Source organism: Pteropus medius, unplaced genomic scaffold (assembly GCF_902729225.1).
Source record: "Pteropus medius unplaced genomic scaffold, Ma_sr-lr_union100, whole genome shotgun sequence".
Taxonomy (NCBI): Eukaryota; Metazoa; Chordata; class Mammalia; order Chiroptera; family Pteropodidae; genus Pteropus; species Pteropus medius.
In genome coordinates this window covers 13823614-13843580 of record NW_024351543.1, presented here as the reverse complement: position 1 = coordinate 13843580, position 19967 = coordinate 13823614, and the positions used below count along the sequence as shown (strand labels likewise).

The window sequence follows — 19967 nt, the reverse complement described above, 5'->3', positions numbered from 1 at the left end:
TACTCTAGAAAAAAGGCTGCCTATGTTTCAGAAGTCAATCAAATATAATGCTATGAAGAAAAAATGTTCTCACGTTCAAAAATATTCTACCCAGTTTAGGTTTCAGTTACATAATTTCCAAACATGTCTTTAACAAATAGAAAATATGTGATCCTTAGTAAAGGAGAAGAGAATTAGAAAGTAAGGGAGTGATCTTGCTAAGCTGTCATAATTTTGGCTCTGTGGTATTTGTACTATATTAAGTCTCTTAACATGAGAAGTTAGTAAAAACATGATTCTTCAACCTCACAAAATGAAAATATTTTTTCATTCATCATAATTACGAATGATCAAGCCTGGGAACACAGATCATGGAGCAAAGTAAGGATTTCCACATGTGAGAGGGGGCAAAGTATGGGGTTTCAAAACTCAGCCAGGGTAAGAAGAGTGTGCATTTGGAGTGGTGACCAGGTGTGACCTATCAGAGTCCAAGCAAAATGAGAAGGGCATCCATGGGATTGGATGCTAGAGTCCAAGAAGGTTGAGGGTGTTCATGTGGAATGGCAAAACCCAGTAGGATGAGGACTACATCTGTGCAAGTGAGGAGGTGGTGGTGGAGATGGAAAACTGGTTGCAGACAGGAGGATTGATCAGATAAATGAATATATTAAAGATAATGAGGCCAGGTTTCTGTCAGAAAAAAGGGGTTATCAATTAGATAGAAACTAGAATTAATCTCATGGTGCTAGACTGGAATTGGAATTATTGGTGTAAATACATAGCTTTGGAGAGAGAAGGAAATAAATAGATGTAAATACACACACTCCCTAGCTCTGGCCACTATGAGGTCAGAGGAGTAGTAACATCCCTCTAGTAGTGAGTATACCTAATGACCAGACTGCAGCCTTTAAAGACCATTTTCTATTGAAAGAAACCAAGGATGGATCCTTGGATAAGTGGTTGATTCCAGGATTAAAGCACGGACAGTACAACATTTTGTTGTGCCATGTGTAAGAATGAGGACATATCGAAAGGATACAAAAGCTAGATTAAATGTGTGATCCAGCTGGTCAAATCAAGGGCAATGTGAGCATTAAACTAAATAATGTTAAAAACTATAACCCACTGAATAGGAAACCATGAATCCATACAGTTATAAATATGTAAACAAAATTTTTATAAATAAATTTTAAGTTTAATGAGGAACAAGATATTTACAGTTTTAAACTACCTCTCCACAAAACACTTATTTATTACAAAAAGAATAACTTCCCAGTGGAGGAGCCCGGTAATACCATTATAATTAAGCAATCAAAGTTAAATCACCAGTCATGGGGCAAAGTGGAATCATGTATTACTTCTGTGATACTAATGCAAGAGTACATATCCTGAATCCAATCATGAGAGAACATCAGACAAACCAAAATTGAGGGAAATGCTACAAAATAACTGGTCTCTAACCTTCAAAAGTGCTGTGGTCTTGAGAGCCTAGGAAAGACTCAACACTGAAGGAGACTACAGAGACAATAATTAAATGCAATATGAGATTCTAAACTGAATTCTCTAACTCTGAGATACTATCGGGACAATTGACAAAATTCTAATGGGGTTTAAATCCTATTAATGTATTGATGATAATTTCCTGATTGTTATGATTATATTTGGCAGCAGTCCTCAACCTATTTGGCACCAGGGACCGGTGCTCCTATGAGAATCTAATGTCTGGTGATCTGAGGTGGAGCTGAGGTGGTGATGCTAGCGATGGAGAGCGGCTAAAAATATAGGTGAAGCTTTGCTAGCTGACCTGCTGCTCACCTTCTGCTGTGTAGCCCGGTTCCTAAAAGGCCATGGACCAGTACCGGTCCACAGCCTGGGGGTTGAGGACCCCTGATGTAGGACATTGTCTTTGTTTATAGAAAGTACATTCTAAAGTACTTGGGGTGATGGTGATGGAGTTATCAGTTCGGCAAGTTACTTTCACATGGTTCAAGAAAAAAAGTTCTTTGTACTATACCCCCAACTATTATTAGCTTTTGATTATTTTAAAATTACACACACACACACACACACACACACACACACACCAGCTAAGGCAAGAAATGTCAGTAGTCCCAATTCGGTCTGCCAGTTTATGGCTTCTGTGCATAAATAATTTAAAAACATTTAAAATTGCTAATGCTAAGTCTCAATTACTAGGCTGTTGCTACTACACAGGGTTCAAAGGGCACTTTCAAGGTAGGTACAATTTATTCATTTCTGTTCTGTTATGCTATTGTAACTTAACTTCTGCAAAAGTGTTAACTATTTGTGACAGATTAAAACACACCAAAGTGCACAATTTGGCAATTTTAAAGACTCTGGTGTAATTTAGACAGTCTGGTAAGTGTGATAATTCTGCCTTTGTGATATTTGTGATATAGTAAGTCTCTTGACATGTTGGTAAAAACATGATTTGTCAACCTCGTTAGTAATCAAAGAAATACAAATAAAGAAAATTTTCCATTTATCAAAATTATGAAAATTAAAAAAAATTTCTGATACCTAATCTCTCAACTTTCCTAATAATTAAGGAAATGTTTTGTTAGGATGGCCTATTTTATATCTGTCTGAGTCACAAAAATTAAAAATATGTAAACATTCTATGTTGGTGAGGAAATCAGCAGTACTTAAAACCGGCCAAAGGTTTTATGCTGGTAATTGGTTAGTTACTCTCAAAACTTAACTTACATACCCTTTAGATGAGCTATTCTACCTCTAGAAATCTTTTAGCGTTAATTACATGTATATATGCATAAAAATTTGTGCAGAAATATGTTCACTGACGGCAACATTGGGGAAATAAAGGAAAACCAGAAATACCTAAGTATAGAATCATAAGACAGTGTTGAGGGGGAGACTTTCAAGTTTATCTGCATATAGTTATGTATTATCATCTATTATTTGAGTCTTTGATTAAAAAAAATTCATAGATTATGTCATTTGTAGAGGAAATGATGTTATCCCTTATTATTAAAAATAACTAAAACATTTGTAGTATTTTTCCTTTCCAATCAGTTTTTATATATCTTTTTGAACCATATTGTATACTGTGATCAGAAGGGCAAGCAGTACAACATCTTGCATCTTCTTTTAGAGGTGACAAGTGAGACTCAGACAGGTCAACCAATTTACCAGGTTATGCAGCTTAGTAATGTTAGAGCTTAGTCTTAAGTTCATTGTATGTGTTAAAGTTTAGACCTAAGCTGACTCCAAATTCTAGATCGTAGCTTTCCCATATTTGGTCCTTGAAAATATCTTATTAAAAAGTTTGTGTATGACTTCATGCTTAAAAGGCTATTGTAAAGAATGGGTATTTCTTCAAAGGATTTTGTCATTCTGATATGAAAATTAATGATTGCCTGATGTCTAGGAATACATTTATAAGCTATCATTAACTTCAGTGGGAGATCATTAGGGTTTTCTTCATTTTGAGGGTGATCTTAGGATGATTACTCTGTTTCTCATTCTTGGGAAGACATCTATCAAACTATCAGAAATAAACTCCTAGAAGATGGAAGAAAACATTATTATTCCATAATAATATATTTATTTTGCTTCATTGATTACTTGTCCTAAAACACAGGTAGTAGCAGTATGACAGAGAACATACCATCAGGAAATTGGTCGGCATCATCATCAAACATGGCCTCCTTGAGGGCAGACTTGTTGAAGGGACTGATGCTGTCGGAATAGTTATACGGATTATAATCTCGAGAGCGTGGAGATGAGTGGGCAGGCACGGAATGGAGCAATGAAGCTTTATTATCAAGGACTGTTTGGCTTGAGTCGGTAGCATCACCTCCTGCTCTTGGGTCAGACATTCCAGGACCACCACACATCTATTAATGGGAAGGGGAAGGAATAGGAAATTAACTCATTATCAAGTATCAATTCAAAATTAAAAAAAAAAAAATTTCCCTACTGCTTGAAAGCCTATTTTAAAAAAAGGTTAACAATGACCAGCTGGAAAAAATTGTGTAATGAAAATCAACATGATCAGTTAAAACTTACATTAAAAATGCCAAAGCTTAGGTAAAGAAACCAGGGCCACTGTGGGTAAATAAGAACCATAAAAGAATGCTGTCTCTGAAGATTGTTACAGTGATCTTACCAATGGCTTGACCAAACAATATATATAGTGTGATTAGCAACAGCTTCTCTATGCCAGTTAAAGATATCAAAGGACTTGCATTAGCAATACAGAAATAAAAAGCTGCCAAATTCCATTATTAAGGTAATAAATTATACAATGACAGTGTGTCAACAAAGTATAAGAAAACCAAATAAAAAAACCTGCTTAAAAAATGCCTAAAAGGACTCTATGACTTTTGAAAAGATGTCTGATGGAGTTTGTGCACATTAACATACTTATCAAAATAGCCATACTAACACTAATACTAATACGAGTATCAAAATCATTAGCATCACTGTCGCTACGAGTAATTATGAGCCAAGCCATTGGCTAAGTGCTTTACAAATATTCTTCAAGTATTTACTGTGTACCTATTACATGCCAGACATCATTCTTGGCACTGGGGATATTATCAGTGAACAAAAGAGACAATGATGTCTACCCTAATGGAGTTTACACTCTGGTGGAGAGACAGAGACACTAAAAAATCATAATGAACGAGTAAAGTATATGGTATAGAACAAGATGATTAATGCATGGGAGGCAGTGCAATATTAAAGGCATCCTGAGTGACGAGGCTGCAGATTAAATAGGGTGGTCAGGGTAGGATTCACTGAGAAGCCATTTGAACAAAGATTTGAAGAAAGTGAGGAAATTAACCATGGGGCTATCTGGAAGAAGAATTTTTAAGGCAGAGGAAATATCCAAGACAAAGGCCATGAGGCAAGAGCGTGCCCAGTAAGTTCAAGGAACAGCAAAGAGGCCAGTGTGGTTGGAGTACAGTAAACAGGTAAGAAAACAGTAGAGGAAGCCAGAGAAATACCAAGGGGAAAAAATCTATTGTGGAGATTTTGGCTTTTACTTTGAGACAAGGACCTCCTACTGAATTTTGAGTAGAGGAATGAGAATAGACAACAAGAGGCCAAAGGCAAAATCGAGGAGGCCAGTTAGGTGCCTGTTTTAATAATACAGGTGAGGGAATTGATGATGATGATGATGGCCAGACTCGGAAAGGCAGCAGTGAGAAGTGGTTTAATTTGGCTATATTCTGAAGATAGAGACAACAGATAACCTGGCAGATTGAGTATGGAACATGAGAAAGAGGAAGCAAGAACAACTCTTTTGTCCGAGGGTTTTGCTAGATAGGAAAGAGCAGTTTCAGAGGAAAAGATCAGGAGTTCAAATAGGAAGCCTGATGTATGAATATGGAGTTCAGGAGAGTTCAGGTCTGGGCTGGATGGAGTCATGTGATTTACTAAACTCACAATAACTTCTAAAGTATGCAGTAATATCTTATTTTCTTAATGAAGACACTGAGGTTTAGAAGTGATAATGTGACTAGCTAATAATTGCCATGAACCAGGATTCAAACTCACTTCTGCCAGAATCTACTACTTGAGCTCCCCACACTGCAATCTCTGGGAGCGGGGGAGAAGACATGTCTTAATTAAGGAGTGATTCTTACTAACCTGTTACTACTACCACTTGCAGTGTTTGGGACTGAGAATCTTAAATGTGAGTGGTAAGCTAATTTTTAGCATCCAGTTTACTAGGTCCATCTGCCAGCTAGGCATGGCGAGAAAAATAACAGCAGGAAAGAAGCCAGGAAGGCAGAGGAGGGAGCCCTTTAGGGATGTGCTGAGGCACTGCGATGTTCTACAATTTTGCAAACAATGAGAAACTACAGATTCCTTAGAAAATAGTGGGACGGCTTGTTTTGAGAAAAGCCTAAGCTGTCAAAGTCTAAGAAACAGTAAAAAAAAAAAACAAAAAACAAAAAAACTGCTCTTTGTATAAACTGAACAATATTCACAAATGTCAGAAAGAAAGGTCATAATATTCTTAATTGGAGTCATACAAACGGATGATGCAAAACACTACACTTAGGTAAAAAAACTAAATGCATTATTTCATCTTACAAAGCCCATGTGATTGGCCCATGTTCCACTCCCCAATGCTTTCATAATGCTCCAACTATACTGGCTTTCAGCATATGCTCCAACTATACTGGCTCTCAACTGTACAAACCTAGTACCCATCTAAATGTCTTTGCACTTGCTATTTCTTTTAAGGACTTCTCCTCTCCATTATTAGATCTCAATATAAATGTCACCTTCTGATAGAAGCTTCCCCTGACCACTTAATCTAAAATATTCACTTTATATTCTAACCTAAAACTCTGTAGTACTCAGCTCTATCTGAAAATCTATGAAGAACTTGAGAATGATGACTTTGCCTTGTAAATCTAAGACCCAGAGCAGTGCCTGGTGCATAATAGATACTCGGTAAATATTTGTAGAGTGTGACTGACCCCTAGGAAAATTATATTTCAAAGTGACAGAAAGCAAAGTTTAAAAAAACAAACAAACTAAAAAACTCTTAATGAAAAAGTCTGCAACATAAGAATATTCAACTACTCACTGAATCACCATCATCTTTTTTAGAATCCCTTTTCAATGGCTCATTCATATCTTCTTGACTACGGAAGCTGAAATTCTGAATTGCTTCAGTGACACCTCTAAGAGAGCTATAAATATCTTCAGAGTTCATATTTTCTGTGTCATAATCAAATGCACTATAAAAAAGAAAACTAATTTTTATTTATATGCAGCTTTAAAATACGAACACATTTCAGAAGATTATGTAGGATATTCATAAAGACAGGATTAGAAAATGTATGTTCCCCAAAGCAAAACAAAACCAGACGGCTAAAAATGGTTAAAGTACACGTTTCTTTATCCATCTATCAAGGGCACTTACAATGACTCAAACAATATAACAACTTATTTGTCTTTTTACCTTTAAAAATGTTCATATTAACCAGGGGTCAGCAAACTATGACCCCTGAAACCTAAGAATGTTTTTTACATTTTAAAAACATAAATAACACTGGACATGAATTCTATAATCAAATTCTAAAATTCAACTGAGCCTGGAATTTAGCTATCAAGATTGTTATATATGTATAACATGGAAGAAATAGCCTAGATGATAAATTTGCAATATATTTTTCTTCCTTAGATGCTGATGAAGTATCCTATGATTGTAATGAATATGATGAGGCATGCTATGATATATATGGCTAAAAACAAAAATCTAGCTAATAACTACAAATATGGACTACTATCTTTTAAAAGGATGAGGAAGAAGAAAAACTATTAGTTTATTAATGAGTCAAGAACTTCATTGAAATACAGCTCATGCTTGAATTGCCCAAGTGTGTGAAAATTACACATCTTATATTTTATACTAAGGATCAATATCAGAGTCACAATTTTTCCTAAGAAGTATACTCAATGCCATTTTATATTTATCCCTTCTCTATTTTTACTTCCTCATTTTTTATGTTTTTGTTTATAAGCTTTTTTTCCCCATTAGATCTAAACAACCATCATTATAACTTGACCTCATCATGTGTACTAAGTAGTATAAATGAAAGACACATTTGCAATTTATTGGATTTGTATAGCATATCTGAGAAACTTAATTATGCTATTCAAAGTAACAAACACTAATTTATAAAAGCTGCATCAATAAGTTTTCTTTTCACTTAACATAAAATTTTTTGAATCTGTTTAGTTTTTGTGTGTATCATCTTTCAAGTCAAGTGGAAATCAACTGGAATTATATTACTGTTTTTCTAAGAATGAGAATCTGCAATAACAAACCATGATGGAAAATTACCCTCTTGTTACCTTGGAGATAAAGTATTCTGTGATGTATTGGTAGGAGAAGTAAGAGGACTGGACCAGTTGGCTGGTGAACGTGGTGTTGGTCTTGTCAAAGGGCTCCCCATGGAACTCTGTTGGAGAGAGTCAAATAAATATTAACATATGATAGGGAAGTTCAACTAAAAGTTCAACTTTCTCTCCATTCAGAAATCTAACCCTTTAGTCTTTTTTTGTTCTCTTCATCTACTTCCTGCTTGCAGATATTATCTTTTTCCTCAAAGATTCAACATGATCCTAAATTAACAATTTTAAATTAACTTCCTGTTCTGAGCCAACTTTCTTCCTCTAACCATTACAAATGCTCAAATTTCATTCATCCTTAAATCTGCTTTACAATGATTTTCACAAAGACACCAAAGAAATAAAAATCTGGTCATATTACGAATTTGCCTATCTCTTAAGATATAATGAAACAATCCCTTCTCCTTTTAAAATAATAACTGACTTTGGTCCCCAAAAATTGTTCTCAGATTGTTTTTGACCCTCAGATTTTACCTTAAGGCTGCCATGAGCGCATTTTTTCCTTTATCCATTATCAAAGGTCTCTCTCTCTGTCCTTTAAAAACTTAATCCTTTAGGCATATTATATAAATAATTCTATACCATGTAGTTATATAGATATATAACACTGTATATATATACATATATAGATAGATATAGATATAGATATAGATATATAACATTGTAACATTTCATTTACTCAAACTTCACTTCCTCAAAACAAAATCCAGTATATCCAAGCACCAATGGACCGACAGGCCTATGATTACTAAATGTAAACACACCTTTTGAAGTACTACCCTCTCTTGACTTATTGTTAACCCTGGAATAAGTCATCCCTTCTTGTCCTCAAATACGAATTGGTTCATCTAAAGAGTGTATCATAATTCTAATGTCTTGTAAAGCTGATGCCTTCATCTAAGTTCTGCTCACATTTTGCTTTTCTTGTTCATCATACTCTGGCCACCATTCACCACTGCCCTAATGTACACCAAATTATAATATAAACATGATAGGCCTAATGACTTTATGTTTTCCGGGACAGTATTTAATTCTGCTTAGGAAATGCTGCCCAATATAGATGTAAAAATTATATACCAGGGCCAAAATTTTACTTCATGTAAAAGAATGCAGTTATTATTAAACCAACCATTACATTATAAAAGAGCTAAGAAAATAACTGAAAAATACCTGGGTTCCATTGCCAGTGTTTCGAAGGTGATTATGAAGAAGCTTGGTAGCACCATCCTGAAAAGTTTTTGGTAAAGCTCCTAATAACATTGTAAACTCTGGGGTATTGAGTTCAAATAAGGAAATCAGCACTGATTGCGCTGCCTAGAAAACAAAGACACACAAGAAGTAGATGAATATATTTTGGTTACTCAAAGGAGATCATTCTCTTTATTCAACATTTCCATTCAATAGCACAAAGCCATCTTTCCCAGGGAAAAAGATGTTCTTATATGCTTTAAAATTTCTTTGTTGGAAGAATTAAAAAAAAAAATTGACCTATTTTTTGAAAGGAAGAAGGGAATATGAAAAGTATAATAAATATGACATAAAAATCAATGGCAAATGTTAACCAGTTTCTGGCGTTACTCTATTAATATATGCATAGTACTACTTCAGTTTTCCTAATAAATAAGTACAAGAAGGAGGATAGATGAAAATAAAGATGCATATCCCTAAGCTATACAAAGCCCATCCAGAGCAACTTAGTAGTTTAAATTTCATCTTCTTAATGTTATTCTTAAATTAACTGGCCGGATCTAGTCTTCTCTCAAGCAGCTAAATCTAACAAATCTATAATCTGAAGCTAAAACTAGGCCAATGTTTTTGTAGAAATGGGAACAAAACAAAGCTTATTCAGATCAGTTCAGAAAACCTACAAATTTCCTTAATTTGTCTAAAGTAATCAACTGAATTATTAAAAGCCAAACCGAAATTCAGATTACATGAAACTTAACTGGGAGAAAGAAACCCAAACAATCTGTATCCAAATGTGTGCATCTTGTTCCGCACCTTTTCTGACCTCATTCTATGAAAATCTAAGTGTTCTATGTTTATGGCATTAGAATATACAATACTAGAGAATGATCGTATTACATTATATTGGAGCAATGGCAGACTACACAACACAGCCTTGAAAGATGATGGAGCTCTATACATGAAGAAATTGGGAGAGGATTATTATATACTATTGAAGAAAAAATATAAAACAACAGCTATAACATAAGCCCATTTTGTTAAAAACAACAAAGTATACAATGTGTATACTCTGAAAATGTTAATAGTGCTTAAATAAAGCTATTTGCATTTTGAAACGAAATTTTATAATCCTGTCTTTTGGAACCACAAAATTGCAAGGACCTCAAGTTAACATGAGCAAATGAAGTAATGACTGATAGTTTATTTTGGTACATGAAATTCAGCTTTATTTTCCCTCTAGAGACAGCCCAACTGTTCCCAAACTATTTACCAACGAGTATATCCCTTCTTCATCTGTTCAAGTTTTACCCTTATCATGAACTAATCTATATAAATCTAGGTGTCTCTGGACCCTCCTTTATATCCTGTTGATTTGTCTATTATTTCTGCATTAAATAATACGCGTTTAAATGGTATGATTTAAATTGCAGTAGTATATTTTGAAGTCCTTCATTTGTTAGTTTATATCTTAATGTCATATTGGTTTTACTAGATACGTTTTATATTCATTTAAAAATAACTTCCTTGAACAACAGATGAAAAGGTGCTTTCCAATATCAGCCCTACCCCTCTTAACCTCTTTTCCCTTATATAACATAGCAACAGTCCATTTCTGTCACATTAGCCAGTGTAACTTTTAAAAATATAAATCAGATTGCATTACTCCTTTGCTTAAAGCGTGCCAATGATTTCTACTATCACACTGGTATTCTTCTTGGAACATTCCCACTTCTTAGTTTTGATGAAATATAATTTATCTTTTTCCTTTTGTTGATTGTGTTTTTGGTAGGGTATCTAAGAATCCATTGCCAAATCCAAGATCATGAAGATTTATCCCTGTTTTAAGAGTTTAATAGGTTTAGCTTTTACACTTGTCTTCCATTTTGAGTTCATTTCTATATATGGTGTGAGATAAGGTTTCGCTTCATTCTTTTGCATGTGGCTATTTAGTTGTCCTAGAGCGCAATTTGTGGAAAATACTATTACTTCCTTATTGAATGGCCTTGGCACCCTTGTTGGAATTAGCTGGACTCTCAATTCTATCTCATTGGTCTTTATGTCTATCCTTATGCCAGTACCACACTGTCTTGATTACTGTTGCTTTGTACTAGTTTTTGAAATCAGGAATTATAAAATCTCTCAGGCTTTGTTCTTTTTCAAAATTGTTTTGGCTATTATGGATCCTTAGCAATCCCAGATGAATTTTGGAATTAGCTTGTCAATTTCTACAAAGCCAACCTGGATTTTTAATAAGGATCACACTGAATCTGTGTATCACTTTGGGTAATATTGCCAACTTAACAATATTAAGTCTTCTGATGCATGAACGTGAGAAGTTTTTCCATCTATTTAAATCTAATTTCTTTCAAAATAGTTTCATAGTTTCTACTATAAATTTTTTACTTTTTTGGTTAAATTTATTCCTAAGTATTTGAATTTTTTTATCCTACTGTAACTTAAATTATTTTAATTTCACTTTTGGATTGCTCATTACAAGTGTTTAGAAATACGATTGACTTCTGTATATAGATTTTGTAATCTGTAACCTTACTGAACTTGTTTATTAGTTCTAATAGTTTATTAGCAATTCCTTAGGGTTTTCTCTAAATAAGATATCATTTGCAAAGAGAAATAGTTTCACTTATTCCCTTTTAAGCTGGATGCCTTTTTTTTTCTCTTTTCTTTTTTCTTTTTGGCTCAACTGTCCTGGCTAGACTTCCTAGCACAGAAATAGAAAGGGTGAGAGCAGACATCCTTGTCTTGTTCCTTATTTTAGAAAGAAAGCATCCAGTCTTTCACCATGAAGTATATTAGCTGTGGATATTTGTAGGTGCCCCCAATTGGGTTGAGGAAGTTCCCTTCCATTGCTAGTTTAGTTTTTTGTTTTTTTTTTTTAAATCATGAAAGGATGTTAGATATTTCTGGATGCTGCCTCTATTGAGATGATCATGGGGTTTTTGTCTTTTTACTATTGACATGATGTGTTACATTAATAGATTTTTGGATGTTAATCCAATCTTGCATTCCTGGGATAAATCCCACCTGGTGATGTTTTGTAATTCTCTTTTACATGTGGCAGGATTTGGTTTGCCAATTATTATTATTATTTTTAAAAAATTTGTTTTTAGGAAAGGCAACCCTTGGTTGACCTCACAGACTGCAAAGACCTTGTCCGCTTACAATCCCTTATTTTTTATTTTTTACACCTACAGCCCCTGGTCTTCCTAGGTGGTCTCCCATCCAAGTACTAACCAGGCCCAACCCTGCTTAGCTTCCGAGATCAGATGGGATTGGGCTTGTTCAGGGTAGTATGGCCGTAGATGGTTTCCCAATTATTTTGTTGAGGATTAAAAGCATCTATATTCCTAAGAAAACTGATCTGTAGTTTTCTTTTTTTGTGGTGTCTTTGTCTGGTTTTGGTATCCAGGTAAAACTGCTCTCACAGAATGAGTTGGGAACTGTTTTTTCCTCTTCTGTTTTTTATAAGAGCTTGTGGAGAACTGTTATTAGTGTTTGGTAGAATTCATCAGTGAAGCCATTTGAGCTTCAGCTTCTATCTGTGGATAGTTTTTTGATTACTAAGTCAATCTCCTTACTTGTTCCATTTACACATCTGTTTGTTCTTGAGTCAGTTTTGGTTGTGTCTTTCCATGAATTTGTCCATTTCATGTAAGTTAACTAATTTATTGGCATACAATTATTTGTAGTATTCCTTTATAATCCTTTTATTTTTGTAAGGTTATAGTAATATTCCCTTTTTCATTTCTAATTCTAGTAATTTGAGTCTTCTCTTTATTTTCCTTGGTCAATCTATCCAAAATTTCATCAATTTTGTTAAACTTTTCAAAGAATCAGTTTTGGTTTCAGTAATTTCCTCTATTATTTTCCTATTCTCTATTAATTTCTACTTCAATCTTGATTATGTTTTTTTTCCTGCTTAGTTTAGGTTTAGTTTGCTTCTTTAGTCTAGTCTCTCAAGGTGGCGGGTTAGGTTACTGATTTGAGATCTTTTTTTTTTATAGGCATTAATAGCTATAAATCTGTTTCTAAGCACTGCTCTAAGCCTATATCCCATTAAGTCATGTCTCCATTTTCATTCATCTGAATCTATTTTCTAATTTCCCTTTTGATTTCTTCTTTGATCCACTGGTGATTTAGCAGTATGTTAATTTCCACATATTTGCAAGTTCCCCAGTATTTTTTTGTTATTGATTCTAATTCCATTCCATTGTGGTCACAGAAAATACTTTGTATTACTTTTATCTTTTTAAAAAAAGATTGATGACAGAAAGAAATCTAACTATGAGTGGTGAACATACAATGCAAAATATATATGACTAACTGTTGTTTGGTAAAATAAATAAATAAATAAATAAAGATTGAGGTTTGTTTCATAGCCTAGCATATGGCCTATCCTGAAGAATGTCCATATGCACTTGAAAAGAATATATATTCTGCTATTGTTGAATCAACTGTTCATCGCTAGAAACAAAGGTCACAAAATTTATATTCTGTGCACTCCTTTGCGGCAAATATTGAAGGAAAGGATTTATCAAGGAAGAGAGTAAATAGAGCCAGATATAGGATGCAAGAAATAGATGATTAGGGGTAAACAGAAGTCTCGGAAAGATGGTGAAGAGAAAAGAGGGTCTAGGAAGGAGATTTCCAGAAAATAATCTATGTTTTTGAGCATATGGAAAATATTAGCCATAAGAATGTGGCAGAGAGGTTGCAAATACTAACTGATACTCTAAAAACATTAGAAAGGAGGCAGTAGTAAACCACTTGGTATAGGACTGAATACTTCCAAAGTCAAAATGCAAATCTTTTCCATTGGTGAAGGTTATGGGGAAAGATATAGGAAAGAATGTGGGAATGGCATGGCTCATTTACCAAGGTAGACAGTAAGATACATAATGATTAAATTTACCAGTATATTAATAGATAATGCCCAAAATTAGTAAGTCAAGAAACTGTAACACTTATTTGAAATATATAGGTAAAATACAAGAGGAAAGATTTGGAATATTTTGAATGATTACAAGATTAGAGGTTGAGAGGATTATGGCAAGGACAATTTTTTTTATTGTTTGAAAATTACACTCAAAATAATTGGATAAAATTTTAAATAATTTAAATGAGAAGTTTTTTTTAAAAGGTCTTCATATCACCACGTAAATAACTCCATGCTAACTGGTAATATCCTGAAAATATTAGCTTCCTTCACTGGCAATCCAAAATGACTGAGTTGCTCTTCTGATTTATCTCCTACCACTTATATTAAAACATACCTTCCGAACATCAGAACTTTTGGGTTCTGTTGTCCAAGTAATGACCCGAGACACTGCCAGGCGAGTTTCACTGGAATTTATAAAATCTCCTGGATCCATCTGTTTGGCCAGAGTTTCTATGTACTTAAGGATAGCAACCTTCACCTGCAGAGGTAAGCACAATGAGAGAGGACAATCAGATGGTCATTTAAGGACATTTTAGAAACAATTAGGTGATTATTTTTTTGACAAATAGAAAATTAAAAAAACAACAAAAAAGAAATTATACAACCACCTACCTACCTGAGGCACAAGATATATGATAATGTGGATTTTTGTTTTCCACACATAGCAGAACTTATGTTTCATTCCCCGTGTTTGAACAACTGCTGAAGATTCTTGACGGAATTATACATTTCTCCTTGAGTCTGCCTTCAGAGCTTACAGCTGACTCTTGTCTAGACTCCATGGGAGCCAGCCTTTATCAACTGAGTGTAATTTGGCTTTTGGGGAAATGAATCAAAGTATTTTGGAAATAAGGTATTATAAATCAAGTAGGTAATTAAGGTGGACAATATAAAGTTTCTGTAAAATACATCGTAAGAGTCACACAATGAGATCAGGTTCTGTAATAGGTCCACTGACTATTAGAACTACCTTCCAAAAGAAGTGTCGCAAAAAAGTCTTACACAAGTATCACTAGAGAAAAGAAAACACTTATTTGTGTATGAGTTCTCCCCAGGAATCTCTGATATGTGGATGGATACATGGTGGGATGCAGGTTTCAAAATCAGCAGGCAGTGCGGCAACCACACATACTTCTTCCTTAGACTCAGCCTTTTTTATCTGTATAGAAAGCCACTGTTAAATTATCTCCTTTCTTTCAGGTATATTGGGGCAGAAAAAAAGGTTGAGAACCACTGTTTTTAAAGTCGCATCTTCAAACAGTCTAGGATTTCTAAACCTGGCATATGTACAGCCTTAGATACAGAAGATACTAAACACATACTAAATGCTAATTTGCTCAGTTAGAAAAAGGAAGGTTTAAATGTATGATTAAAGCAATAACACGGAAAAAATATTGCCAAAGGTTAATCAGTTTTTCTATATTTTTTTTCCCTTATTATTAATCGTAGTGTCATTTTTCTCAACCAAAATAAGGTCTCTGGGAAGTACATTGTTAAGTTGACATATAGGAAGTGAAATATTAAAATAAAGTTGACTCTTGTGTATTTTCCCCTTTCCGCTTTCAGTAAAAAAAGACAGAAGGGATCAAATTATATTTTTCATTACTTAATGAATGAATTTTAAGAAGTAATTATAACTATAAAAAATGTATTGAACAAAACCAAGAGTTAACCTATCAGCTGCCCTAGGTGAAACGCACAGTAGAGAGGGAAAGAGACTTATGGTTAATTGTGCACTATGAAATTCAATTAATGCGGTATCTTGGAAATTTATAGAGGTATGCAAAGTTTTAAAAGCGTTTCATAGAATAGGTGTGTTTACCATACTAATAGGCAAAATAACCACAAAACACATATAATCATTTAAAAGTTTACATTTTAGTAAGATGCATTACAAGGTTATATACATAGTCTATAATTTTAATCACATAAACATGCATTCTTTTCAGAGAAAGAAAAATAATGTAGTTGCTAAGGTATGTATAATTCTACATGTTTGTGAAAACCAGAAAAATAGGTCAACAAAAATTACATTTATTTTTAAAAATATTACTTACTCAAATAAAATCACTCTGTATTGCCATTTCTCCCTATTCTATTGCTTCCCTTCTGACATTTAACCACATGACACTGTGAGAGATATAAAATTTTATATAGACATCCATCTTTTATCTGAAAGATCCATCATTTTTTAATAAAGATTTTTTACAAATATCATATCCAAGTTATTTGTGTTTTTCTATAACCCGTTAAGTTTTTGATTCTTAATCCCATCACCCATCTGAAAGCTACTTCTACTTTTGGTATAAGGTATGAATGGCTCCAATACAGCTTCTCCTTGCTATGCTAAAACATCAAATTAAGAGTTGAAGAGTGATTTTCTCCTACAGCATTGCATTTGTGTGTATATAATTTAATGTGTGTGTATATATAATATATAAAATAAATAATACAAAAGCCACAAATTTATGTAAACAGTCTGTAATTACAGTCTCCAATTTAATATTTTCCACAAGAAAAGCTAATTTCAAGTTTTCTATTTCCCATTTCCTTCATCCCTTTGTCTTTCTCTTCAGGCCTTAGAAATTTTATTCTCTCCTTCGATTCACTTATCACTCATATTTCTTAAGCAAACAGTTTAGACCTTCATTTCCAATGACTCATGAAACATTTCCACTACATACATTTCAATAGCACTTGGATACCTACCATTAGTACCTAAATCACAGCCCTATTACAGTTTATCATGTATTATAGATAATAATAAAAAATTATAAGTTTATCTTCCATTATAAGTTTAAAATGCCTAGCACAATGGCTTAGACAAAGAATGAGTACAAAAATTATTTATCAATAATATCAAGTAACTTATTCTCCTTCAGCAGGTCACTTTTCAAAATCAAAACAGACAGAATCCCTTTCACAAAGCAGCTCTGAGAAAATAACATTATGTTGAGTATAAGTCAACCCTGGTAAGAAACATAATTGTGATTTTAAGGCAAAATCATATTCAGAAACTTAAAAAAAAAAAAAAAAAATCAGTCCTGGGCAGTAAGGCTTGTGGAAATACATTCGTGCAGAATAGAGCAGAAAAATATAAGGATTATAAATGCACATATGCTTGTTATTTCCCTGACTTTAATCTCATTTAATACTTCTAAGAAAGATCTTTATAAAGAATCCAAGAGCTCCTTGTTTCTATTATTTTGTGAAATTTAATAATTATTTTAAATTACAAATTGGAATCTCCTTATGTTTCACATAAATTAATTGAAAAATGTGTGCTAATAACAACTGAGAAAGTTAATTTGCACACATCAGAAATATCACAATGCAAAAAGAAAAAAAAATGTTACTATTTCAATTAAGGAGAACTGGAGAATAGCACTGAAATTCAACTTAAACATTTTTGTTTACTAAAATAAGCATAGGTAAAACTGACAGTTCACCCAAAATACTTATTCAGCAATTAAAAAAAAAGTATTGGGAAATCACAAACATAAAATTAGGTAAGACTTTATAGAGCAAGTCTGCATTACCAGCTTAGGGTTAGATGGCCATACTTGCGTTGCCTTCTAAAAGTATCCCCGGTAAGCTCCTCCAAAGGATAGCCTGGCATTTAAATAATATTGGAAATCAAATATGTGCATGCGTAGAAGGCTTACAAAGGTTAGTAGTTGATGCATACAAACATTATCTGAAACACTGCAGTTTGTAGAGAGTTAAGAAAAGAAATAATGCAGATTAAAACAAAAACAAAAAAACCTTGGAGCTCCAAAAAGAGTGAAGCTGGTCCCGAAGTGCTGGCTTGACTGTCTGAAAGTTTATAAAAACAAAATCCACTGATTGAACTGCTTCTTATGTGACAGAAATACAAACATTAATATCACTTTATTAATAAAATACTTCATTTCCTTATAATGTCTTCAAAAGACTTCAAATTTTTACCTTCAAACTTGGTGTCTGAGTCTGATCAACTGTAAATCTCATTAGAATATTGAATTGAAGATCATTTGGAAAAGATTCCCTGAAATAAACAGTAAACAAAGCAAAACAAAACAAAAATTAAGTCAGCAAGTATTTAGCAAGCTTAATAGAAAATATGCTTAATACCAAGACATAATGTCATTCAAAAAGCATACATAAAGAAGTTATCTATATGTGCTATAGTCTATATGACACAATATACAATAAAAAGCTATTCCCAGAAGAATCTGAACATCTGAATTCATGCCCTGTACGGCAGGGGTCCCTAATCCCTGGGCCGCAGACCAGTACTGGTCCATGGCCTGCTAGGAACAGGCCATGCAGCAGGAGTAGGGCAGTGGGCCAGTGAGTGAAGCTTCATCTGTATTTGCAGCTGCTCCCCAGCACTACCGTTACCACCTCAGCTCCCCCTCAGATCATCAGGCATTAGATTCTCATAGGAGCACCGGTCCCTGGTACCAAAAAGGTTAGGGACCGCTGCTGTAGGGGGTTAAAAAGCAACACTATAGTAAATAATGGCCTATCTTGCTTGTCTCAAATATAGATTTAATCGGAAAAATATATTCAATAAAAAGTTCAATATTAGAGATGTTTCCCCACACCTAATATCTGAATTCTAGACTCACTTCAACTTAGTTAATGGATATCTGAAATAAGTCACTTCAACAATCTACACAAGAAAGTAGTAATAGATCATTGGCTCAAAATCCTCTGAAAAAGGATTCTGAATATGTATAATAAAACATTATACATATTAATGTATAATAAAACATTCTTTTAAACTTAGGGAATATCTTATTTTTATATTAGATTGAATAAAATCTTCAACTCCACTCTGCAGATATATCTTAATTAAGATAAAATAATATCTTGAATTATTCAACAAATGTTAACAAAACTTTTTATAAAAGAAAGCAGTATTTGATCTAAGAATCAATGATGCATGAACTGTACCATGTGAATGGGCGTTATTAACAATTTTCCAATGGAGCCTATCTCGTCTAAATGATTTAAGAGGACTCAGATACCTGAACTTCTAACATAGAAACTAAATATTCCTGATTTCTATCAGGTAAACTTGAAATACATGATGAAAATATTACCTTGTAACATCAAGGGCTTTCTGAACTTTTGCCTGAACGGACCCAAGCAAATCAGCACCCATTTTTTTTAGTAGTTGTGTCAGCAGTACAAACAACCAATCTTGAAGATCATCTTTGTGGACTTGTATGAAGTCCACTAGAGTCTCCAAAAACATGCTGAACACCTACAGGTGATAAACGGGAGAGGAGAGAAAAAGAGGAGGAAATATTGACCTTTATGATCAATTCGAAACTGAAATAGAAAGGAATACAGGAATCAGAGGCACAGCGATTGGCAGCCAAGCGGAAAAACAATCTCTTTTGCTTTTCATTGGACTCTGTGATACAAGAGTACACTTGAAATGTTATCCAACTTCTGCTGAAGTTCAACAATTAGCTTATTCCATGCAGCATCACTTGGTAAAGAAACTTTGGCCATAATGGCTGGCACACCTAATGTTTTCCATGATGCCACAGCTTAAACTGGTTAAACTGAAAATTCACTTTATCTGAAATTTAGGGCAAGGAACTACCTATAATCTCACTGGCCCTCAGCTCTTTGGAAGAGTGGCACTGAGTTAATCGGAAGATGACTATGCTGACAGCTACTTTAAAGTATAAGATCATTCTGACATAAGGGGCTAATTAGAGACTCCTTAGATTTCTCAAAATGTTAATTGTCACAAATTTTTTTTTGGTATAAAATATATTATTTACTAAAACTGCCCCAAAAGTAATTTTAAATGGTTTGGGATAACTGTAACTAAAAAAAATTCAGAATACAAATCTACATCTAAATTTTAATGATTTTAAAGAGTCCTAGATGGCATGCTATAAGTCTCCATTTCTAT

General features: G+C 33.7%; 1 protein-coding gene and 1 non-coding gene across 6 annotated transcripts in view; both read right to left on the bottom strand.

The window, feature by feature from the left end:
* CLASP2 (cytoplasmic linker associated protein 2) overlaps positions 1 to 19967 on the bottom strand; it is a 149749-nt gene that overhangs the window by 11067 nt on the left and 118715 nt on the right. For 3 of the 5 annotated variants that reach the window (XM_039843427.1, XM_039843428.1, XM_039843431.1), the window contains 8 exons: positions 19138 to 19301; positions 17996 to 18074; positions 17813 to 17863; positions 14382 to 14525; positions 9073 to 9216; positions 7846 to 7952; positions 6572 to 6725; positions 3629 to 3857 (listed from right to left, as the gene is read on the bottom strand). In XM_039843427.1, coding sequence (XP_039699361.1) covers positions 3629 to 3857; positions 6572 to 6725; positions 7846 to 7952; positions 9073 to 9216; positions 14382 to 14525; positions 17813 to 17863; positions 17996 to 18074; positions 19138 to 19301 — 1072 coding nt within the window. The remainder of the gene's footprint in view (positions 1 to 3628; positions 3858 to 6571; positions 6726 to 7845; positions 7953 to 9072; positions 9217 to 14381; positions 14526 to 17812; positions 17864 to 17995; positions 18075 to 19137; positions 19302 to 19967) is intronic. The other 2 variants (XM_039843429.1, XM_039843430.1) reach the window with 1 other exon arrangement.
* LOC120586850 (5S ribosomal RNA) lies at positions 12294 to 12412 on the bottom strand. The gene has a single exon (XR_005648820.1). It is a non-coding gene; the product is annotated as a 5S ribosomal RNA (ribosomal RNA).